Source organism: Acanthopagrus latus, chromosome 13 (genome assembly GCF_904848185.1).
Source record: "Acanthopagrus latus isolate v.2019 chromosome 13, fAcaLat1.1, whole genome shotgun sequence".
Lineage (NCBI taxonomy): Eukaryota > Metazoa > Chordata > Actinopteri > Spariformes > Sparidae > Acanthopagrus > Acanthopagrus latus.
Genome location: NC_051051.1, coordinates 15014106 through 15038920, shown reverse-complemented (window position 1 = coordinate 15038920; position 24815 = coordinate 15014106). Strand labels below are relative to the sequence as shown.

Sequence of the window (24815 nt, the reverse complement as noted above, 5' to 3'; positions counted from 1 at the left end):
TGTAAAAAGAACTAAACCATGTTCACTTACTTTGTACAACGTACAGTAGAGGCTTGAGGGAAGGTCATTTGTTTTGTATGTATTTGGTCATAAGCTGCAGTGTTAGAAAACTACAATTTTGACCTGCTAATTATATAATAGCAAGCAAATGTATGCCCCTCCCCCACCCCATCCTACAAATCCCATGTTTCTGTAACAACTTGTCAGATGTAATGTAACGTTATGCGTCGATCACAGTACGCCCAAAACTTGGCATGCCAGCTCTGTAGAAATGGGCCGACTTGGCTTTTAAGAAAATAACATGGCGTGTTGACAACTTTGCTAACACAGCCGAACACCAAGCAGATGCAACAACACACACAACTTAGAGAGACAGTCTAATGCCACTTACGTTTCAACGGCTTGTCCTGTCGGCCCAAAGCTCCTGTGGTAGCAGTTTAAACGCCAACACCCCCGGTTGGTTCTACGAGTGGTGTCGGCCAACAGGGCTAACTTTAACTGCTGGGTACGGCTGCAACAGTTTCGCCGTGAAATGTGATCCAGTTTCACCAAAATCAGGGATAGTTGCTGCTGTGTGCGCTGAACTACGTTTAAGCGTTGAGATCTTACCCACAAAAGTGCATAAAATGGGCAGAAACAAGTGACAAAGACACCATTCACCTTATTACAACACATTACATTGTTTTGAAAGCGAGTGAAAGAAAGAGACACTGTATTTTTCATACAATCTTTCATTTTTCAAAAACACAACAGTTTGCAGGATGCATAGCAGTCAAGTAATATATCCACTTGTGGCTCTGTAGGTTAAAATTCTATAACTTGGTGTCGAAACAAAAAATTCATGGTGCGCTTCCACGCCACGTTTACGCTGCAGGTGGCCTACAGCCAACTGTTTTGATTGCTCAGTAATCGTAATTTTGTCGAGAAAGGTCATCAACATTCCTTTACATGTAATGTTATAATTGCACAGGGAATAAGACCCAGCGACAGGCATTAAGACCAACTATACAGAAATCTTCTCACTGATGATCTTGTTTGCTTTTTAGCTCATAAAGAGGGATCCGTATTAAATCGAGACTGTCTCATGACCAGTTAAAAAATCCTTGTAGTGTGTTTGATTGAACACCATATACAGGTTTTGGGATCATCAAACTTATTGCGATTAATCCGGAGGAAAACATGCACGTCTGCAATTAAAACTTTGTGCCAGACTAGTAAATGTTGTGATATTGCACAGGATATTTGAAAACCTCGATGCTGGCGGTGCTGAAGGCCTTCGACATCCAATAACCCGCATGCAGTCTCGTCTTTGGCACAGCACCTTCACCCCAGGGGACTTTCACTGTGATAAATATCTCTAACTGTATCCCCATGACTTGTTTTTGGTATATCATTTCTTCACCTATACGTTTCTCCAGATCCAAGTCATACTTTGAATGCCTCAGCGCTTGAAACCACATCAGTCCTCCAGCTGATTTACTGTCAATATCCCCAATATCATTTTTCATATGCAAGTTTCCTTATTTGGCCAGATCGTGTCAGGAAACACATTTCACATTTTTCCTCACCTAGCAGACACGACAGGTAAAGACTATAATTTATATGTGTCTCTGGGCTATGTATGTTTTTAACCCCTCAATTATCTGCTATCACAAATGACACGACAATGCTCTGTTGCACTTCAAATATGCAAATTCATTGCATCCAGAAAATAACATAAAACAAATACAATGTACTCACACATATTATTCTCTTATACATTTTTTAAATGTTTTCTTTTGCCGGGTTGTTGGTCTGCTCCTCTGGTCCACGTTTACATTACGCTTCGAATTTAGGATCATCCAAAACTAATTTACTTTGACTCCTCACATAATCTCATACAGTGCTGGGGAAAATGTTGAACACCGGGTTTTGGCGCTTTAACTTGCAATAAAAGGACTGACGGTAGATCTCGATTCACCTCCTATGCAAGGTTTGTTTTTGCATTCATGGGAAACGAAAGTTGCTGTCAGTATCTGCAGATAAGACATAGTTATGTGTCTGTATGAGATAGGGAACAGATTCCTACACTACGTTCACAATGCTGATAAAAGGTTTTAACTCCCGAATCTAGAAACACAACAGAAATCTTACAGAGAATTTTGGGCCAGTTCGGACTGATTTCCCACCCCGAGAGCTTTATAAAAAGGGGGCCTGGTGTCTCTTTGAAGACACATTAAAGAAGACCCTGTTACGTGCAGAGCCACCTTGCTGTTCTTGTTGGGACAGGAGCACTCACTCATAATTGGCAGGTGGTCCCCACCGCAGCTTTGCATACGGTCCTGTGTATCAGCAGCAGCACATCTCAAAGGACAGACAGACTGACTGACAGACTGACTGACTGACTGTGACTCCTGCATGTCAAACATGAAGATGCTCTGGCTGAGTCTTCTGTGTCTCATGATGCCCAGCAAGACTCCCGTTACTGCCTTGCCTCTCCGAGCCACTGACCTGCCTACAGGACCTAATGATGGGCCATCTGAAGCTGACCAGGAGTTTGCGGAGGTATTTATGAGTTTATATGCCTGATCCCTGTGAGAAAGGATGACAAACAGCCAGCTAGTTGTCTTATTACTTTGGACGGCTTTATAGTTCCGCCAGCTTGACCTGAGCGGAGCTTTGCTCGGGTTGTGCTGGATTTTGACGTTGCTCTTGTCCCAGAGATAGTATCAGTGTTTCTGTTTCTTCCCCAGAGATCATTTTCCACAGCTTCACAAATGTATAGCAACATAAAATTACTTGAATTATTCTGCATGTGGGGATGTATTTTAACATGTCTAAACTATTGAAACAAGTACTTTGATTGTGGAAAAAATATACATTTATATTTGTTCTGGATAAATACATCTCATTGCGTCGCGCGTGTTTAAAAACACCCACTGTGTTTCACCCTCGAGCTGCTGTGGTTGTCATTTCACTTAAATGATACCACAGATCCACAGCTTAATCATTTTGTGGTTTAATAATACCCAATTTGATCCCTTATTATGATGAGATAACAGAAGCAGTGTTGCTATTATAACTTGATTGGATAACTGATTAAAATCAGCGCGTTATGGCCCAGTGAAACCTCACCTGAAGTAAATCTGTGATGAAGCGATAATGACTCCTTGTGCTCTTCTTCTGAAACTCTGCCCCCCTGGGCTCCACTATCAGTCTAGAGACTAGACTCAGTTCTCAAGAAGGGCAGGCAGAGCGGCGGATGTGATGTCTACAAAGCCAGTATTATTGTACAAACAGATGATGAAGAAAGGTGATAACAGCAGTCAAATACGTGAGGAACAGCAGCCACAGGCAGAGGCTCTATCAGTTATATTAGCCAAGTGAAACACATTTCATGGCCCCCGCTCTTGTGTTTGAATGACCTTGATTCTACATTTTTACATAATGATGAGTCATGATAACGATTTTATTAAGTGAGATTAATCATATTTATATATCCAGCAAAATGCTACTTTAATTCTAAATGTGAGTCTCCACAACGTTCGTCATTTATTACTAACTGAACAGACCTTACAAAGCCTGGCCGAACGATGTCTGTGCTATCATACATGAACACAACAGTGGCCAGATGAAACCCCAGTGCTACACTTGAACTGACAGTCAAAGCAAACAGGAGCTTGATAACGGGCACCTGTCCTTGGCAAACTCAACAAACTCAAGGAAAAAAAACAAAACATGCAAACGTGCTGCTCGGTGACGTCGCTCCCGTCGTATGGGCAACTCATTGCCTTAATATTACATTTTACAATTCCACCTGTTGCACAGACATTCATGTATACTGGGGGTGTTTTGATGCTGTGTCATTTAAATCGTGGGTCTTCAACTATTGGTCCACAAACAACAGGGCGAGCATCTTAATTACCGTTTGAAAAAATATTTTTGTGTTGGTTTTTTTTTTTTTTTTTTTGTCTACCAGTGATTCCTCATGTGATCATATGATCAATCACTGGATTGTTTTGCAGCTTTTCAAGCATGACATGCAGAAACTGCACAGAGTGCATTTCGCCTGCCAATAATTATCCACGCTACAGCTGCTGCTGACTTGTTTATACATGTCACTGCCCTACATGTTATAATGGGCCCAGTTTAATATGCAGACAAAATGTTGTTATCTCTGTTTTATCTCTTTGTGCAGCACGTTGTAAACCTTGTGTTTGCTAAAATTGTGTTCTATAAATAAAATGGATTGGCTTGAATTGGTTATACAATATGTTGTACGGGTCCCTGCTCCCTCTCTCTATCAGCTAAGGGGCCCTGAAACACACGGACCCCTGATTTATGTGATTTGAAATTGGAAACCTCTTTTTACACCATTCATTCTGTATTCATCTATGTTCTAAATTGAGTTAATTTACGAAATTCTGCAAAATCAACAGCTCACTGTCATCATAGAGGTGTTGAGCCATGGAGATTACTGCACAAACTTTCACAGAGCTGCAGTAATCCTTTAAGTGGGAGGCTACAGTGTCTCTGGAGCTTGTGTGGTTGTTGTTGACACCTACTATTACATGGGTATGGCCACACTTCTGCGCTGTACTATTATTAAAGGTTGGGGAAAATGTTTGGAATGTGTAGTGTAAAGACGACAAGGCAAAGCAGGTTTATTTTTATAGGACCCTGCCGGCACGGAGGCACATAAAAGTGCTTTAAAAAAAGATATAAAAAGCATTAAGACGAAAGACAAGGCAGTATGAATTGTCAGTATGAAAGACACACACAGGATTCTAGAAAGAGTATCACAAGCAAAATGGAAGATTGAAAATAAGCAAAAATTAGGTTGCAAACAACAAAGTTTTAAGCCCTGAGATGAGCATCAGAGAAGGACTATCAAAAACTTTGAGCATAGAAATAAGAAAACATCAAACTGTGTAGTGTTTCAAATGGTGTACATCATCTTACGTTCACTACCTTCTCAGCTGACTGTTGTTTTGCAGGTTTGCTGTTTTGCAGACACTGACTGAGTTGTCCCCCTTAGGAATATCTACAACACTTCTATGGCTACCGGCCAAAGTCAGAGAGACGGAGGAGGACTGCGGACGCAGATGTAGATGAGTCCGATTGGACCACTGAACTCTGCGATAAGGTCGAGAAGATGCAGCGCTTCTTTGGTTTGCCTCCGAGTGGAGAGCTGACCAAAGAGACCCTGGCAGTTATGAAGCGGCCGCGCTGTGGCCTGTCTGACGTGGAGCAGTTCGGAAAAACCGTTCGCTGGAAGAAGAGAACTCTGAGCTACAGGTTAAAAGATGATCGCAAAGCAGTGCAGCGAAAATGATGTGTTGATGTGATTTCCAAGTGCTTTGAGCTAAAATGCTAACACAAGTTTGGCAACAACAATACGGGTAAAAGTTGTTAGTTGTTAGCATTTATGAAGTAGCACAAGTATAGCTGAGACTGGAGGGAATATCATTATTGCAGTTTGTACTCAGAAGTTACTACTAGTCAGCCTGAGATGGGCATGAATGTCTGCACTAAAATTCATGGTGCCTGCAATAGGCCAGTGGTTAACATTGTACTCTACTGGTGGCAGTTGAGGAAAAGTCAGAGAATTAAGTCCTGAGGATTGATCTGCTGGGTCCCGTAAATGTAAATACAAACTTTTTATGGCAATCCATCCATTAGACACTGCCATCTATAGACCCAGCATGATCTGATGTCTCCATCTTGGTATTATTCTTGGAATAACGTAATTAACTTATTTCCGGGACCATCAAGTATTTTTGTTACCTAAACCTAACCAAGATTTTTTTTTTTTCACTGCCTAAACCAAACCAAGCATCCTTATTACCTAAAGCTTACCAGGTGTTTTTGCTCCCTAAACTTAACCAAGTACTTTTAGTTGTCTAAACGTCACCATGTGTTGTTGCTGCTGAGACCGAATTAAGAGTTTTTGCTCCCAAATCCTAATCAAACAGCGACAGAAAACAGAACAGCCTTTACGTCTCGCTCCACTTGGGGACTTTGTCATCTTTTCACGACTTGAAATTATGGACAAGGAGCAACATTAATTATGAGGCTCCAGGGATAAATGACATCACAAGTCACCAAGCTATGACGTCACAACAGCATGAGTTTGTTGCAATGATGGTCCTTAAGCAACATTAATTTTGACCTTCTACAGTATGAACAACAGCAACACACGAATATCAGTTACACCTATAAAGCCATGCCACTAAAACGACTTCAAATGCCACGTCGAATAGATCATTGTACTCTTCTCCTAGTGACAGCTAAGACGAAAAGCATTAAATGTGTCGTGAAAGTAAAGATGGACCATTTGAAGTCGTAAAAGTCTGCCCTTGTTCCCCAGGATCGCTGTCTACAGCCGCTCCATCCCAGCCACAAAGGTTCACAAAGTCTTCAAAGCGGCATGGAAGGTCTGGTCCAGCGTTGCACAGGTTAAATTTCGCAGGCGGAAGAGGAAAGAGGCTGACATCGTCATCTCCTTTATGGACAGAGGTGAGCTCTACAGAGGCCAGATCTCCCTGGCCCTGACAGTTTCACATGGCGTAATGGATTTTCTGTATACAATGATTAACTTTCCGTCACAGACCATAAGGACGGTTCACCGTTTGATGGCAAAGGAGGAGTCCTGGCTCATGCCTTCATGCCTGGGTATGGCATTGGTGGAGACGTGCACTTTGATGCTGAGGAAGACTGGAGCTTTAATTTCACGGGTACTAAAGTTTGACATCTCACACATGAGCACAAAAAACCCCCACTGTCAGTACGATGTGATTTCAAGGAATGGTGTGACATTTTGGGGAATATATTAATACACTTTCTTGCTTGTTAGATACAGCTAGACATTGATAACATAGCTTAGCATAAAGTCTGGAGGCAGTAGGAAACAGTGGGAGGCCGGATTCTTTCTTACAATAAAAAACATTAACCTTGCTTCCAGTCTTTGTTTGAAACTTACCGGTAGCTGGCTGTGCTTTGATTTTTAATAGATGGGTGTGAGAGCATTATCGATCAAATCTGTTTTCTCTGCAAGAACGTGAATAACTAAATGTAATCAGCTGCTGGAACTTCATAAAATTATGTTCATCTTCCCATCAAGTTTTAGCCATGAAATTGAATAAGCACATTTTGCACACATATAGATAAGCATATGTGTATGAATAAGCATGTTTTGCATGACCAGAAGTGCAACTTAAAGATGTATTTTTTTTTATCAGATTTTGTTGGGAAAACTGAACGTGAACTTGATTAAAGTCAGATGAAATACATTAAGAACGTATCGGCACTGATGGTAGATGCGGAGTCTGAATTTAAAAAGTGTAAACCCCAAAATGTTCGTCCCTTCCTCTCACTGTAAATAGGCAGCTACACCCCCTGTCTCTGCCATGAGGCCCTCGTAACGCTTGTTTTCCTGCTCTAGGTTTCAACCTATTTCCTGTATCCGTCCATGAATTTGGCCATGCCCTTGGCCTGCCCCACTCGTCCGATCCCGGGGCTATCATGTACCCAGCATACAACTTTGTCCCCAATTATGAGCCCCAGCTGTCCTACCGTGATGTCAAAGACATCCAACACCTGTATGGTGAGTTCAGCCGGATTCAGAAGATGAAGCGTCATTTCACTGCCTGGATTCACAGAGGCTGTTAATTCCTTTCCTTGCACTGCGACAGCATTGTGACATACACTTATAATCTCATCTTTACCTTTGGTTTGCTCTCATTTGTGAAATGAAATGAACGTGCGCATAGAAGTTGGCTTTGAGCATTTACGTTTTTAGTTACAAACACAAAAGTAGCACGCGCGCACACACACACACGCACACACACAATGCAGCAATAAGTATTGTATTATTGTATTTTGCACCCACAGCAGTAGTGTGGGATACAAACCCAAAAGCCTAAAACCACAACATCCTCTTTTTGTAACGTTTCATCGTCTGACAGCATCACAGCGTAATTTTAAGATTTAAATTCCCACACTCTCAGCAGTACATCACAGTTGACTCATTGTCATTGCGTCTCAGTAGATGTCAGCTAAACCGCATTGTTTTTTTATCTCATGCTTAGTCATCCTAGGTAGTAGTATTTGTATCATTACATACTGTAGATGTAAATAAAAGAGTCAGCTGCATTATAAAATATATACATAATCGTAAAATTACATAAGCATGAACAGTTTATATAAAAAGACATTCAATTCTTAAAAGAAGTCTTACTAGGGCAAGCTTACATACTGTATGTTTGTCTGTGCAGATATCCGTGACTTAGGCCCATGATAGATTCGATTATTTGCAGATGATGCATTCATGTGAGTCACAAGAACCTTCTCTTTTCAGGCAAAAAAACAAAACAAAACACAAAACAGCTAGCATGTGTGGGGTCTGATAGTTGTCTGTCAAAAAGGCACTCTAAATTCCTTCCTTCTGTCTGCAGGCATCAGCCCCAATTTTGCTTTGCTGTCGTCAAAAAAACCTCCTCCGAGAACACCGGAAAAATGTGACCCGGATTTGTCCTTTGATGCAGTGACAGAATTACAGCAGGAGCTCCTGTTTTTCAAAGATAGGTATGTAAACTGTCCCGATACATGCTTGTCCCAACCAGTCAGCAGGATAACATGTTGGCGGTTTACGTTTCTGCAAAGCTTTGCTCAAATTTGTACCAAATATCTACCATATACACGTTTCTATAATATGTGTCCTATCACGTTCACATTACTTGTCAGGAGGTGCATGCATTACAGCTAGGTGAGAAGGCTGTCAAACCAGTGACCACTGTTCAAGACTATGTTTCAACATTTGAAAGTGTAAAACCCCTGGATTCCTTCAACAAAATGTCAGGGCATTTTCTAACCGTCTTTGTGGCGATAAAACCCCATATTTATAAGTCCAAGCATGATCTTTACCAAACCAACACCAAGTGCTCTTGCACCTAAACCTAGCAGGAGAATAAGCAAGGCGTTGTCTCAACATAAAACTGAAAATTCAATCTAATGAAACGTAAAGTTGCGACACTAAAGAAACACAAAGTTTCAACATAGCCTTGGTTTACAGTAACATGCATTGCCAACACTGGTGATTGCGTCTGTATGTTTACATCATGAGAAGTGATGGACAGACCTCATCCTCAATTGGTGTCTCCAAGGATAATGGAAAAAAGAAATGAATTGAAATGTTTTTTGAGATCATTTTCTGCCTTTCCAGGTTCATGTGGCGCAAACATCCTCAGTTTGATGAAACAAGGATCACCCTGATCAGCAGCCTGTGGCCAGAGAGTGTTCCTTCCCACTTGGATGCTGTCTACGAGAACACGAGGAAGAATCTGATAGTGTTTTTTAAAGGTAAAATAAAGGAATATCCTAAAAGAGCACCACGAGTCGTGCACTTTGCACTTTAATTGACTTTTCTGATGAAAAAGCAGGTACACCCTGATGGGTAGTGAATATGTGATGTGCAGTGTCTGTAAAATGTGAGACAGTTATGTTTGTTTTCAGGCCGTCAGTACTGGATGCTGAGGCAGTTACAGGTTGAGGACGGTTTTCCAAAGAACATCTCCAGCTTGGGATTCCCTTCCAGAATAAAATCTGTAGACGCTGCTCTTCACTTCAGAAATGACCGCTACACTGTGTTCTTCACTGGAAATGAGTGCTGGAGGTATTTCAAGTCTCTCCACAAATGTTTGCACAGTTTTTAGCCTCGATGCTTAGTTAAGGAGATAAGACGCTTCTTCCATTTTTCCCCCGTTAAAGGAGTCTTTTGAGCTCTTTATTGAAAATCTGTTCTTGGCATGACTTGACTAGACCACTTCCTTAGGTCTTGATGTAATGACAACTTACAAATTTCCCCCCGTACGTGAAGCAGCGTCATTATTAGTGGTTTTGCTATTTCTCATCCAGTGTGGTTAGACTGCTTGTTAATCAGAACGACTCAGCTTGTGTCATTACACAAAGCTGGTGCTGTGGTTTTGTTACGTAACCTATTAACAGGTAAAACAAAAAAAAAAAAAAAAGAGAGACAAAGCTCTATTGTGTTTTCTAGGTACAATGAGATGCAGGAGATGATGGAGGAATCGTCGTCACTTATAGAGAACCAGTGGCCGGGGATTCCATATCCAATCGATGCAGCTGTCTTCTTTGATGGTAGCTACATCTCCTCCCTTGTCTGCCTTCCGTTTCGTAAAAGTTGCCGCACAGAGAGATATTTAAAATAACAAAATAAAGAGCTTAAAGGGATATTCCGGTGTAAATTTAATCTATGGTCTAACACACCGTGACACAGAGTAAGACCCCCCCTCAAGAGATCAAGTTTTCCGACCGCTAGCTTACGTAGTTTGAGCAACCTCAGAAAAGACTGCACGATAACAATACATTGCAGTACACGCCTCCAACAAGAAACCGCCATCAAAAAGCCACAAATAATGCTCAGAATAGCGCCAAACTTCAGCAACAATACAAATCAGGTCCCAGCACATAGCTTGAGGCATCAAACATCTGCTAGCTTAACAGGATTTTTATTGTAATGAGAACACAAGTCACCACTCTCCTGCAGCAGCTTCCTGTTGTGGGGAAGCCTGATGAGTAGATTTTTTTTTTTTTTTCAAAAAACCTGGTTATCTAATATACCACTTGGAGTTTTAATTGATTATGCGATTGTCTCAGTTTGATACACATAAGCAAAATAGACCATCAGCAAGAAGATCTGTACAGATCTGGTCATAAAATCAGCATTAGTTTTCATGCTGGATTGCTGCAGATGAATTTGCGTCTCACAGGCCAAAGAGAGATACTGCTCTGTTGTCTGGAGGAACGGCACAGAAACAAGGTTCAGTGTGTTTCACCATCCTCGTCTTTTGGCCAAAGAGGCTGCCTAGAATCACCAGAAAACGCAAAGTTCCTTTCAGTAGCTTTCAGTGTTGCTACTGAGACTCCCACCACTACTAATGTCATTAATAACAATTATTTGCACAGCAGTTGACACAAAGCGCTGCATGTACACAATGACTTTCAAATAAAGTGTCAAAGTTTGAATTTTTTTTTTCTTTGTTGTTGTCCTTTTACAATTCAGGACAGCACAATTAAACACAGCTGTTGATTTTAAAAAAAGATTTGCATTAACATTCCCCACAGTGATGCAGGAGCCCCAATGGCCTGCAAGTTAGCGCCGTGGCTGTGACAAATGATAAGCTGATGTTTCACATGATTCATCACACACTGTAGATGCTTAATACCTTCAGTTGTGTTCGTTGTATGCCTCACTATGATGAATTTTAACTCCCAACAGGATTTGTGCACTTCTTCAAGGGAAACATCCACTACAAATATGACTCTGACTCCAAACGCGTCGTCGCCACCAGCCCCGCCAACGAGCTGCTGGAGTGCAAGACGGAGGATGGGCGGACAATGAAATCCTGAGAGAGGGGAGATAACCGAAGGAAACACTTTGCGGATGACGACACAGGACGACGACAGCGCTGTGTGTGCTCTCTGTGCGTGGATACACAGAGGGTTACAAAATATTATACCTAATTCCACCATGGGAAGTGATGAACAATATAGGGAAGTGGCTAACAGTGTTACCTCATACGACGCAGTAATAGTGGCGGTTGTACCTCGTATCAAAGTTTCAGGTTTTCAAGTTGTCATATGTATTTTATTTGACATCACTGTGACACTGTGATTTACTGGTCAATGATTTTTTATTTTATTTTTTTTTTGGGGGGGGGGCAAAATTTAATCTATTTTTCATGATTAAAAAGGTGTATGATTTCTTTCCTGTTGCCGCATCTTATTTCTCTCAGAGTGTCTGCATTTCCTGCTGTTGATTAATTTACCGCAGACAACACATTGCACCAGTCATTACTGTTGTTCTGTGTCCACTATTAGGTAACAGTAACTAAAATGTACCTTTCCATACACTTTGAAGTGGTTGTAGATTTATCTGGATGGAAAGTAACCACCTGTAGCTGAGTCACACAGCACCGCTATCACGTCAGAAAACCAGCTATGTTTTCTGCGCAGCACAATATGACGGGCAGCGATGTCAAACTCCTCGGACAACACATAAAAGTAGTCTGCGGTGATAAAGTTGTGCAAAGAATCAGAATCAGAAACAGAATTGAAGTCACACAGCAACTCTGTCACAATCTATTACAACACTGCCAGACTTGCCTAACTTTACCCAGAGCAGACTGGATGAGGGCTGTAATAGATGATTCCTAGACCCGCCCTAACCTGTTCTGGTGAAATTTCTAGCATCTGGCAACCATTTTTTGATACAATACATCGCCCTTTCCCTCAAATAACTCTTGTAGACCTCCAGATGAAGTCACCGCAACAGCAATTCATTTTGATGTTAAGTTTCAGCCTCTTTGACTGCATGTGGGAAAATCCTGCTTCTGTGGAAATCAGACATCATTCAAAGCTTAGCTGTATGATACAGCATACCAACATCATACTCTTGAAAAAATGTTCACAATAACACCTTTAACACATTTTGAAGTGATTGTACTGTAGAGATATAGAAATATATTACAGGAAAACATACGTTCAGATATTAAAGTAGACTGCAGGACTCAGAACTGAGAATGAAGTAAGGCACAGACAATGAAAAAGTCGGCATGCTAATGACATTATTTTATGATACACACACACACACACACACACACACACACACACACACACACACGCACACACACACACACACACACACACACACACACACACACACACACACATACACATACACACACCAGGAACAAAGTTTTTCTTTTGTTTATTTGTTTGTTTCTGCAAATATTGATGAATAAGCAGATTCAGTCACTTTCTTCTATCTATTTTTTGGTGAAATTAATATGAAATATTGCTATGACCCATGGATATCCTGTGCATGTCACTGTTTTCAATATTTCTGATAGTTCTGGACATTTTTAATGTTCATGGCTTAATTATCGTGTTTATTCTTTTTTGTATCCATTTTATCCACTTTTTTATGATACTTTGACAAGCGAAAGATTTGAGAAATACAACAGGAAACAGGCTGTGGAAAAAAAAATTAAAAAACACAGCTATGAGCGAGTTACTTTGGCAAATTCATCTTGATTAAATCCAAAAATCCCAAGCATATTGTGTCACCTGAAACAACCCTCTCCTGTGTCATGTCATCATAATGACAGTGTCTCATTTTGGAAAACTTTCAGCAAACGGTGAGCAATCACAGACCAACTTCCTCTCTTACCCATAAAAGGATCATTGAGTAATTGAGTCGAGGATGACGTTTCTAAACATGCACCGTCCTCAGCCTATATAACAGCTGCCTGCAGCACAGGAACACACAAACATTCGCACTGGACGAAACATGAAGACTTTCAATCTGAGCGTTCTACTGAGCCTGGCAGTCGCAGTTTACTGCGTGCCAATACAGCAGGTTACTGTTCAGGATGAACAGTTTGCAGAGGTATGTAGGCTTGTTTTGCAGCTTTAAAGTAGCTTTATCTCTGTGATTTTAACAAGCAAATCCCTTTTTGCTGCACACATTATATATGTTCTACAGCTGACACATATTTAAGTATTCATTGTTCTCTGTTGCAGAGCTACCTGAGAAAATTCTTCAACCTAACGGACGAGACCGGCCCGACTGTCAGACGGGGGATGAGCCCGATGATCAGGAAGTTGAGTGAAATGCAGAAATTCTTTGGTCTCCAGATCACCGGGACTCTGGATGCTGACACCTTGGCGGTGATGAAGAAACCACGCTGTGGCGTCCCAGACGGCCACATTGGCGAGTTCTCCACATTTGGAAATGGCCACAAGTGGGACAAAAACAGCCTGACCTACAGGTAAATGATCTCAAGAGAGAAAGCGTGTGAGAGGAAATTCCTTTAGGTGATGCGTGTAATTAATGTAGTATATTGTTCTGTCCTGCAGGATAGAGAACTACACACCTGACATGTCTGTGTCAGAGGTTGATGACTCCATAGCGAAAGCTCTGCAGGTCTGGGCCAAAGTCACTCCTCTCAGATTCACGAGAATCTACAGCGGCACCGCTGACATCATGATCTCCTTCGCCCGCCTGTGTGAGTGCACAGTAACTTGTCCTGTCTTTCCTCACTTTGCTCACTTTATTGGTTGTGGCATCTCAGCTTTAACGTCATGAGTTTTCTGTGCCTTGAATCTCGTAGCACATAGATTTATTTGCGTAAACCCAACTCTGATTTGCGTCTATTAACACAATTCAAGTCAATGTCTTGTATTTCTGTTTGGTTTCAACCCCTGACATGAATATGTTGTTACAAACAGCACATGGTGATGGTTACCCCTTTGATGGCCCTGATGGCGTTCTTGCTCACGCCTTCGCCCCAGCCCCCGGCCTCGGAGGAGATGCACATTTCGACGAAGATGAGACCTTCACTTTCCGCTCAAATACCGGTCAGTTTGTTATTCAAGCTCTGCATAGTGTTTCTTTTAGTTATGATTCTGTACTTTTTGATTCTTACTGTGCATGGAGAGGAACTGTGAGTGACCTTGTTTTTTTTTTTTTTGTTTTTTTTTTGGCTGTAGGCTACGTCCTCTTCATGGTGGCTGCCCATGAGTTTGGCCACTCCCTGGGTTTGTCTCACTCTGACGATCCCGGTGCTCTCATGTACCCCACGTACTCATACACCAACCCCGACTCCTTCGTTCTGCCCCGGGACGACGTCAACGGCATCCAGTCTCTCTATGGTAAGTACTACCTTTCAGTTTATTGATGCCCGATTGAGAAAACTGCACTTGACCTAAATCCTTGAAACAAAAAGCTCCTCCACAATCTCTGATGATGTCAATTTGTGTGACCTCCAGGTCCAAACCCCGACACGGATCCTGCTGAGCCTGATCCCAAGCCCCCCACCACCCCCGATGCCTGTGACTCGACCATGGTCCTGGATGCCGTCACCACCCTGCGCGGAGAAATGCTCTTCTTCAAGGACAGGTATGGTGGACATACAGTAGAACGCTCAAATATATCTGAAATATCCGGAGCTGGTTCATAAACTTCCGTCTGTTCCTGTGCGCTCTCAGCTTCCTCTGGCGTAGCTACCCTCAGAGCAGCACACCACAGCAGAGTCTCATCACAAACTTCTGGCCCGACGCCCCCGTCAACATCGACGCGGCTTATGAAAGCCAAGAGCTAGACAGTGTCTTAGTCTTTAAAGGTGATGTGTTTGTTCTCTATATTTACCCAAATTGCCAAATCTGACTGCATTATTACCTTAACATGTCTATACTAAAAAACATTTCCCTTTCATCTATATCCAGGTAGTAAAGTTTGGGCTTTCAGTGGCTATGATCTTGTGCATGGCTATCCTAAACCGCTTTCCAGCCTTGGTCTCCCCCAAACCGTGGAGAAAGTGGATGCGGCCCTCTATGATGCCTCCTCTGGCAAGACTCTGTTCTTCGTTGACAGAGATTACTACAGGTGTGTTCAAATTACATGACATCATCATAAATTTGATATTGATAATAATAATAATAATAATGATAAATAAGATGTTGGTTGACAAGATGGTGATTCAGTCTAATTACTGTCTGTGTCTCTTCAGTTACGATGAGGCCAGAAAGACCATGGACCAGGGATTCCCCAAGCCGGTGGATCAGACCCTCCCCGACGTGACCGGCAAGGTGACTGCGGCTTTCCAGTACAGAGGTGAGTAACATTTGAAGATCATACTTTTTTTTTTTTTTTCACAAGTCAAGACAACTGAAATGAGAAAAAGTCTGCAAAGAAACTAACAGTGAGCGTCTGTTCTGCAGGTTTCACCTACATCTACAGTGGATCCTACATGTTTGAGTACAGCCTGAGGAGCAAGAGGTTGTTCCGTGTGCTGAGGAACAGCTACTTCCTGCGCTGCACTAACTTCTAGACCAGTTTACTAGCCAAGCTGCTCTCGAAGGAATTTTGAATTGGGTGACGCCACCAGCATTAAAATGTCCATAATATATTAGAGTATATTTAATAATATATGATAAACTAATGTTTATACACTTAGGGGTTATATACTGGTTCTATGGCCTTCCTGAGAACAGCACCTTATGTTTTTAAAATGTTATTTAAATTTTTTCTGTGTCATATTCATTGTTTAATTATTGCGTTTGCTGTTTGTATTACTTATACAATCTGTGAGAATTTGGAACAAGTTACATACATTAATTCAAACGTTGTTACGATTGCACATGTGAAGATGTCAAAATAAATGGCACTATAAAATGGCAAATAAAAGTTTTTCTATCACATTTTTTGGTGTGTTATGTTATTATTTAGCATATTGTTCAGTTTTAGGACACTTTTTTTCTCAATACTTTTACATTTTATAAATAGATAAATAAATAAGATGTGGATGAATGTCTTGTTCACTGCATGTACATTCACCTCTGTTGAAAAAGGATTGGGTAATTGACCAGTTGGTGGTTGGAAGTTGGCTCATGTTTATCAGTCTATGCTAGCAATAGAAGTTTTGGGCTATTTTTATGGAGGTAAAATGTCGCCATCTCTTGGCGAACTTAATTCATAAGATTAGATAAAATAAGATAAATTAAGATAATCCTTTATTGACCCTCACTGGAGAAATTTAAAGCATTTCAGCAGCAAACAGCAGTGTAAGAATATAGAGCCTAAGTACAAAATGTAAAAACAAGTATATAAAAATATTCAAATATAGATATACCATCAAATCAAATCATAATTATTGTAGCTGTATTTGCATTAATTGCATTTTAATCTAGTTTACCATCAAGACCAGAACAAATCTTAATAATCTGCTTGTATGATGGATTTCTTTTCATAACAGGGTCAATGCTGAAGTTTGTTACTGAGGGTGACACAGGGCCAGCGCCCAGCACATCACCAGCGCCCAGCACATCACCAGGGCCATCAAGCAACATCTCTTCAGCCACAGATGCTATCTCTTGATATATACATATATATATATATACATATATATATATATATACATTTATATATAACCCTAACCCACTTTTATTATGGTGTACTTTAAGTAAGAATTTCAACAATGGCAATAACAGCACACCTTTTCATCTTCACAAAATGCCAACATAAAAATTATATTTGCAAAAGAAAAATCAAATGTGTAAAGTGAGGGTGATGCATTGTTTAATTCATTCACCTCTTACAGTTTTAAAGATACATATTAAATGATGTAGGCAGTGTGGGGGACCCTGAAAGCCATGACAATGGTTGATTTTTGCATTGATGTATTATTTATTGTTTCGTTTACGAGGCCTTTGTCTGAGGTTAATCCCATTATTGTCCAATTATACATATGTTTATGAATTGCTTTATAACATGTACCAACATCATACTCTGAACCTATTTTCATATACAACACCTTTAACACGTTTTGAAGTAATGATACTATCGTGCAATGTTAAACTTTAAGTTAAAGTGATGTGTAATTTCTAAGGTGCACTTACTTAAAATGTGTTTTTCTTACATATTTGTTAAAATCAAAAGCGTATCTTAGATATGCACATTCCAATATCCTGACGTTTTCATGTAGTTCAAGTTATAATTTAGCATTATTTCTAAGTGTACTCCCTTACTCGGGCTACTTTTAAAGGATACTAAATTGAAAATATTTATAGTGATGATTTAGTGTGATGATAGAAGGTGTGCTTGTGTTCATGTTGTTTGTAATACACTGTCAGTATGCCTTCTTGAAGTGAACTTAATGTACTTTTACATAATTACAGGTAAACAGTAAACAGTGCATGTTAATGTTTGTGCATTTCAAGTGCTTGTGCACACTAAATTGCATATAGCTACATACACTGGCAAGTTAGTTTACTTTGGACAAATATGATTCTTTTAATGTCCCTTTGTACATGATGATTATGAAAAGCATACTGAATTCCAAAGAGGTAAAGTTGTTTACTTTTGAAAAGAATAATCAAAGTCTAGTAACTCGACTTAGATTATTCTAATTGTTACGATTTGGACTTTGTGGTGGCTTGTTTGTGGCCTGTGTTTAGTGGTTAGTGAGGCTGGGCATGGCTTTGCTGCTGGTCCGAGCTGTGCCGGTCCACACATCTACAGCACACTGAGGGTAATCAGCGCCTGCACTTATACCCAGACCATCCCCCTGCACAGTGCCAGGTTATTGTTGCCAGCTCCACTGGTACTTGATCACTCTCAGTATCTCTTGAGTTTATGATTTTAGGGAGTCTCTTTGTGTTCACTCGGCAGGGCTTTAACCCTGCCTTCCTCCTCTTCCAGTGTTACTGGACCATACTTGAGAAACAGCTCCTCGACCACTCGTCATCCGGCCTCCTGCAACTCTGCCGCCCCTCACAACCTCAATTGCCTCCAAAAAAGTCTCCACCTGCACCACCCTGGGAGCCCTCGGCCTGTCCCCCCGCCCACCATCTCATCCTTCCAGGAAAATCATTCTCGCGATCAGTAAATTCACCTTTCAAGTCACTACCTGTTTCACGTCATTAGTGCGTCCCTCACCCACTCAACCACAACTTCAATCTCTTCGCGGTCCATCCGTCATCGTTTTGATAATCCCCCTGCCATTTTTAGCGTCTCCAAAACATTCGGCTGTGACTAGGTCTTAGCGAGTTAGGAGTCCTCTGGAGTACTTCTAAGGTCTCCCAGACTTTGGTGCTACGTTTAGGCTTAAAATGTTTTGTGAATAACTCTTATTTTCGAAAATTAGGAGTCCTAAACTTACGGCTGACACGCCCATTATTTTTAGGAGTTGCTCCTAAATTCATCTGTTAGAAGCTACTTTAAGCCAAAAGATTCTTTGTGAATATGGGCCCTGGCCAACATGGATCCAACTGACCCAAACTCCATCCCAACGCTCAAGGGATCCTCATAGGAAGACACAAAAACACGCTCCAAAACATCATGACCTCCTTACAAGGACTCTGCAGTGTTTCTCAACTCAGTATCTAACTTGACCAACTCACTAGACGGCACCCCAACCCCTCTCTTCCTGCATCAGTGATCAACCCAACTGCCTCTAGTTCTGCGCAATTTCCTTTCTCCCCTTGCTAAAGAACATTTTAATCCCCCTTCAGCGAGCGCTCGTCCGCTTTTTATGGAAGGGGTTGTCAGACAGTTTGCAGGATGAGCGCCACACAAAATCTGCCTAACACACTTGAGCGGCTAATTAGTCTGGCTGTTTGCATTGATGACTGTATCAGAGAGAGACAGAGAGATCGAATAACTGCTGGCTACAGTCGCCCATCGCACAGTCCCAGTCACTCTCCTGATCTCTGCCAATCACCAAGAGCATTTGTCATCTACTCTCATACCTCCTTGTCGGAGTATATTTCCAAGAACGTGTGGTTTCTGTGGTGGAACATTGCAACATAGTTAAAGTGTATAAAGTATATTTGAAGCTGTTCTACTTTAGTACATCAAAAGTTCACTGAATACTCTTCAGACTGTGCTTTTCTACAATTTAATTAGAACTCAAATATACTCACTGCTAAATTAGTTTTTCCAAAATAGCACACTTTAATTGAACTAATCATTGCTGTACTTGAAGGATACTAAAGATTCATGTGGCTACAAGTATACTCAAGTATACTAAGATTTAAAATGACTAGTATTTGTTTTTTTTTCACGTGGGTGGAAACAAATAACGTTTGCACTCAGAGGTTTCACTCCCACTGATGATGTTGACCAGTATAGTGGTAGTAGTCCATCTTGTGCCAGTCTGTATTGCCACATACACACAGTTATGCCCTGTATGAGATTCATTATTCCGACAGGTATGCAAAGATGTGTTACTATCAGCGTCACTCCTGGGATCTTTGGTGTTACCTAACCTTCAGTAATCTGCACAATGGTCTATATTTGTTAAAATCAAAAGCGTATCTTAGATATGCACATTCCAATATCCTGACGTTTTCATGTAGTTCAAGTTATAATTTAGCATTATTTCTAAGTGTACTCCCTTACTCGGGCTACTTTTAAAGGATACTAAATTGAAAATATTTATAGTGATAATTTAGTGTGATGATAGAAGGTGTGCTTGTGTTCATGTTGTTTGTAATACACTGTCAGTATGCCTTCTTGAAGTGAACTTAATGTACTTTTACATAATTACAGGTAAACAGTAAACAGTGCATGTTAATGTTTGTGCATTTCAAGTGCTTGTGCACACTAAATTGCATATAGCTACATACACTGGCAAGTTAGTTTACTTTGGACAAATATGATTCTTTTTATGTCCCTTTGTACATGATGATTATGAAAAGCATACTGAATTCCAAAGAGGTAAAGTTGTTTACTTTTGAAAAGAATAATCAAAGTCTAGTAACTTGGACTTTGTGGTGGCTTGTTTGTGGCCTGTGTTTAGTGGTTAGTGAGGCTGGGCATGGCTTGAGTATACTGAGTATACTCAAGTATACTAAGATTTAAAATGACTAGTATTTGTTTTTTTTTCATGTGGGTGGAAACAAATAACGTTTGCACTCAGAGGTTTCACTCCCACTGATGATGTTGACCAGTATAGTGGTAGTAGTCCATCTTGTGCCAGTCTGTATTGCCACATACACACAGTTATGCCCTGTATGAGATTCATTATTCCGACAGGTATGCAAAGATGTGTTACTATCAGCGTCACTCCTGGGATCTTTGGTCTTACCTAACCTTCAGTAATCTGCACAATGGTCTATATGTCAGGAACAATACGTGTCCTTGACCTCTATTTGAAGTGTAGCCTTACGGGACTTTTGTTAATCAGGACATGGCACAGACGAAACAATAGTTTGACGGTTCATGAGTCAGTGTGAGACTACTGATGACAGACTCTGAAGGTCATATGAGACAATATGACAAACAGTGTTGTCAGTCCTCTCAGAGGCGACACTAAAAGCAACTGCATGACTAAGAAAGTGTAGGTGTCGCTTAGAATGAATGGTAACACCGTCATTAATAAATGGTACATTTATAGTTGTCAAGCATTAGGTTTTTTTTTTAGCTTTTTATAGGCCATGCATTAATAAATGATTTTGTCACATTGCAACTGATGTTTATGATACGTCAAATGTAAATGTTAATATCTATTGTGTAGTTCATCTATAGACATTATTTGGATGGCAATTTTGAAGTAAAACTTGTGTTTTTAAACCTTTATGTCTGCTTTATGGTTTATAAAGAATTGTATCGTTAGCTAACAGTCAGTTAACTAAAACTGTGGGTAATTAACATTTCCCATTCATTAATGATGTTCATGTATTGTAAAATTCACTACATGTAACCTATCCATGTCTGTCATTGTTTTAGTATCGTTGAACAGATCTATATCCGGATGATTTTTTTTTTTCCTTTTTAAATATACACCTTCATATCTTACTTGGTTATACATACATCTGTACTTTCATTTCATTTTTGTGAGTTGAAGATTTAAGAAGAAGCACATATTTCCATTAGAAATACAACTGAAACCGATTATACAAAACAACTAAAAATAAATCTGCACGTGAAACTGAAAAATATGTAAAAGTAGTGTTACTTTAGTAGAGGTGGAGGTAGATTCATTACTTTGTTTTCATCTTGATTTAGCCCTCGTCTTCCTGTCATATTCTTTGACCTAATACAACCCCTTCCTGTTTCATGATGACAGTGTCTCATTAGGGAATTTTTTTTTCGCTGAATGAGCAATGACCCCAACTTCCTCTCTTGCCCATAAAAGGATCATTGAGTAATTGAGTCGAGGATGACGTTTCTTAAACATGCACCGTCCTCAGCCTATATAACAGCTGCCTGCAGCACAGGAACACACAAACATTCGCACTGGACGAAACATGAAGACTTTCAATCTGAGCGTTCTACTGAGCCTGGCAGCCGCAGTTTACTGCATGCCAATACAGCAGGTTACTGTTCAGGATGAACAGTTTGCAGAGGTATGTAGGCTTGTTTTGCAGCTTTAAAGTAGCTTTATCTCTGTGATTTTAACATACAAATCCCTTTTTGCTGCACACATTATATATGTTCTACAGCTGACACATATTTAAGTATTCATTGTTCTCTGTTGCAGAGCTACCTGAGAAAATTCTTCAACCTAACGGACGAGACCGGCCCGACTGTCAGACGGGGGATGAGCCCGATGATCAGGAAGTTGAGTGAAATGCAGAAATTCTTTGGTCTCCAGATCACCGGGACTCTGGATGCTGACACCTTGGCGGTGATGAAGAAGCCACGCTGTGGCGTTCCAGACGGCCACATCGGCGAGTTCTCCACATTTGGAAATGGCCACAAGTGGCGCAAAAACAACCTGACCTACAGGTGAATGATCTCAAGAGAGAAAGCGTGTGAGAGGAAATTCCTTTAAGTAATGCGTGTAATTAATGTAGTATATTGTTCTGTCCTGCAGGATAGAGAACTACACACCTGACATGTCTGTGTCAAAGGTTGAAGACTCCATAGCGAAAGCTCTGCAGGTCTGGGCTAAGGTCACTCCTCTCAGATTCACGAGAATCTACAGCGGCACCGCTGACATCATGATCTCCTTCGGCCGCCTGTGTGAGTGCACAGTAACTTGTCCTGTCTTTCCCAGTTACATACTCTCCCTGTGCTCACTTTATTGGTTGTGGCTTCTCAGCTTTAACGTCATGAGTTTTCTGTGCCTTGAATCTCGTTGGACAGCAGATCAATCATAGCACATAGATTTATTTTGTAAACCCAACCCTGATTTGTGTCTTTTAACACAATTCCGGTCCGTGTCTTCTGTCTCTGTTTGGTTTCAACCCCTGACGTGAATATGTTCTTACTGACAGCACATGGTGATTTCTACCCCTTTGATGGCCCTGGTCGCACTCTTGCTCACGCCTTCGCCCCAGCCCCCGGCCTTGGAGGAGATGCTCATTTCGACGAAGACGAGACCTTCACTTTCCGCTCAAATGCTGGTCAGTTTGTTATTTAAGCTCTGCATAGTGTCTCTTTTAGTTACTAATGATTCCGTCAGTGTATGGTTTGACGTGATATACACTGTACATGGAGAGGAACTGTAAGTTAATTAAGATATCTTGATAATCTTTAAGGAGTGTATCTGTATCTTCCATAGGCATCAACCTCTTCATTGTGGCTGCCCATGAATTTGGCCACTCCCTGGGTTTGTCCCACTCTAGTGATCCCGGGGCTCTCATGTACCCTACGTACTCATACAGAAACCCCGACACCTTCGTTCTGCCTCAGGACGATGTCAGCGGCATCCAGTCTCTCTATGGTTAGTACCTTTCAGTTCATTGGATGTCTGATTGCAAAAACAGCCCTCGGAAAAACTCCTCCACAATCTTTGATGATGTCACCTTATGTAACCTCCAGGTCCAAACCCTGACAGAGATCCTAATCAGCCCGATCCCAAGCCCCCCACCACCCCCGATGCCTGTGACTTAAACATGGTCCTGGATGCCGTCACCACCCTGCGCGGAGAAATGCTCTTCTTCAAGGACAGGTATGGTGGACATACAGTAGAACGCTCAAGTATATCTGAAATATCTGGAGCTGGTTCATAAACTTCCGTCTGTTCCTGTGCGCTCTCAGCTTCCTCTGGCGTAGCTACCCTCAGAGCAGCACACCACAGCAGAGTCTCATCACAAGCTTCTGGCCCGACGCCCCCGTCAACATCGACGCTGCTTATGAAAGCCGAGAGCTAGACAGTGTCTTAGTCTTTAAAGGTGATGTGTTTGTTCTCCGTATTTACCCAAAGCGCCAGATCTGACTGCATTATTACCTTAACGTGCCTTTACTGAAAAAACATTTCGCTTTCGTCTATATCCAGGTAGTAAAGTTTGGGCTTTCAGTGGATATGATATTGTACGTGGCTATCCTAAACCGCTTTCCAGCCTTGGTCTCCCCCAAACCGTAAAGAAAGTGGATGCGGCCCTCTATGATGCCTCCTCTGGCAAGACTCTGTTCTTCGTTGGCAGAAATTACTACAGGTGTGTTCAAATTACGTGATGTACCATAAATCTGATATCGATGATGATAATGATAAATAAGATGTTGGTTGACAAGATGGTGAATCAGTCTAATTACTGTCTGCGTCTCTTCAGTTACGATGAGGCCAGAAAGACCATGGACCAGGGATTCCCCAAGCCGGTGGATCAGACCCTCCCCGACGTGACCGGCAAGGTGACTGCGGCTTTCCAGTACAGAGGTGAGTAACATTTGAAGATCATTCTGGGTTTTTTTTGTTTTGTTTTGTTTTGTTTTGTTTTTTTTACAAGTCAAGACAACTGAAATGAAAAAAAAAAAAGTCGGTGTTCACTGAGCGTCTGTTCTGCAGGTTTCACCTACATCTACAGTGGATCCTACATGTTTGAGTACAGCCTGAGGAGCAAGAGGTTGTTCCGTGTGCTGAGGAACAGCTACTTCCTGCGCTGCACTAACTTCTAGACCAGTTTACTAGCCAACCAGCGTTAAAAAGTCTATAATATATTAGAGTATATTTAATAATATATGATTACACACTTAGGGGGTATATGCTGGTTATATGGCCTTCCTGAGAACAGCACCTTTTTATTAGCCATTGCTATTTTAAGTGAATACAATTCTATTCATATAATATTCATTGTTTCAGTATTGCTTTTGCCCTTTGTATTACTTTTTGATTTGTGTTTCAAGAAGTTTAACTGTGAGAATTTGGAACATGTTACATACATTAATTCACATATTGTTACAATTAATTGCGCATGCGTAATTAATAATTGTGACACAGCTTATGAATGTTTGTATGTTCATGATAAAAAAAAAATGTGAAAAGAGATTGGCATTATGAATTAGCAAATAAAAAATGTTAAAGGAA

The 24815-nt window shown here is 41.0% G+C and overlaps 3 protein-coding genes across 3 annotated transcripts; all 3 read left to right on the top strand.

Annotated features, from left to right (window-relative positions):
* Positions 1-3973: 3973 nt before the first annotated feature.
* On the top strand, positions 3974-11714 carry LOC119031846 (collagenase 3). The gene is made up of 9 exons (XM_037120599.1): positions 3974-5277; positions 6350-6498; positions 6591-6716; positions 7424-7585; positions 8436-8565; positions 9203-9339; positions 9493-9652; positions 10037-10137; positions 11279-11714. Exons 1-9 carry the CDS (start codon positions 5135-5137, stop codon positions 11407-11409), a joined length of 1239 nt encoding a protein of 412 aa, XP_036976494.1. The 5' UTR covers positions 3974-5134; the 3' UTR covers positions 11410-11714.
* A 1612-nt stretch (positions 11715-13326) lies between these two features.
* mmp13a (matrix metallopeptidase 13a) lies at positions 13327-16263 on the top strand. The gene is made up of 10 exons (XM_037120596.1): positions 13327-13450; positions 13585-13832; positions 13921-14069; positions 14293-14421; positions 14554-14715; positions 14833-14962; positions 15052-15185; positions 15289-15448; positions 15573-15676; positions 15784-16263. The coding sequence occupies exons 1-10, from the start codon at positions 13352-13354 to the stop codon at positions 15891-15893; spliced, it is 1425 nt and encodes a 474-aa protein (XP_036976491.1). The 5' UTR covers positions 13327-13351; the 3' UTR covers positions 15894-16263.
* A 5525-nt stretch (positions 16264-21788) lies between these two features.
* LOC119031845 (collagenase 3-like) lies at positions 21789-24815 on the top strand. Its single transcript, XM_037120597.1, has 10 exons — positions 21789-21912; positions 22047-22294; positions 22383-22531; positions 22786-22914; positions 23073-23234; positions 23333-23462; positions 23552-23685; positions 23790-23949; positions 24064-24167; positions 24297-24815. The coding sequence occupies exons 1-10, from the start codon at positions 21814-21816 to the stop codon at positions 24404-24406; spliced, it is 1425 nt and encodes a 474-aa protein (XP_036976492.1). The 5' UTR covers positions 21789-21813; the 3' UTR covers positions 24407-24815.

Bases quoted from the DNA above. Each gene is read 5' to 3' on its own strand.
- LOC119031846 (XM_037120599.1), top strand. From the start codon at position 5,135: ATGCAGCGCTTCTTTGGTTTGCCTCCGAGTGGAGAGCTGACCAAAGAG. The intron at 5,278-6,349 runs GTTAAAAGATGA...CTTGTTCCCCAG, and splicing joins AAGAGAACTCTGAGCTACAG to GATCGCTGTCTACAGCCGCT. The intron at 7,586-8,435 runs GTGAGTTCAGCC...TTCTGTCTGCAG, and splicing joins AGACATCCAACACCTGTATG to GCATCAGCCCCAATTTTGCT.
- mmp13a (XM_037120596.1), top strand. From the start codon at position 13,352: ATGAAGACTTTCAATCTGAGCGTTCTACTGAGCCTGGCAGTCGCAGTT. The intron at 14,422-14,553 runs GTCAGTTTGTTA...TTTTGGCTGTAG, and splicing joins CACTTTCCGCTCAAATACCG to GCTACGTCCTCTTCATGGTG. The intron at 15,186-15,288 runs GTGATGTGTTTG...ATCTATATCCAG, and splicing joins CAGTGTCTTAGTCTTTAAAG to GTAGTAAAGTTTGGGCTTTC.
- LOC119031845 (XM_037120597.1), top strand. From the start codon at position 21,814: ATGAAGACTTTCAATCTGAGCGTTCTACTGAGCCTGGCAGCCGCAGTT. The intron at 22,532-22,785 runs GTGAGTGCACAG...TCTTACTGACAG, and splicing joins GATCTCCTTCGGCCGCCTGT to CACATGGTGATTTCTACCCC. The intron at 23,686-23,789 runs GTGATGTGTTTG...GTCTATATCCAG, and splicing joins CAGTGTCTTAGTCTTTAAAG to GTAGTAAAGTTTGGGCTTTC.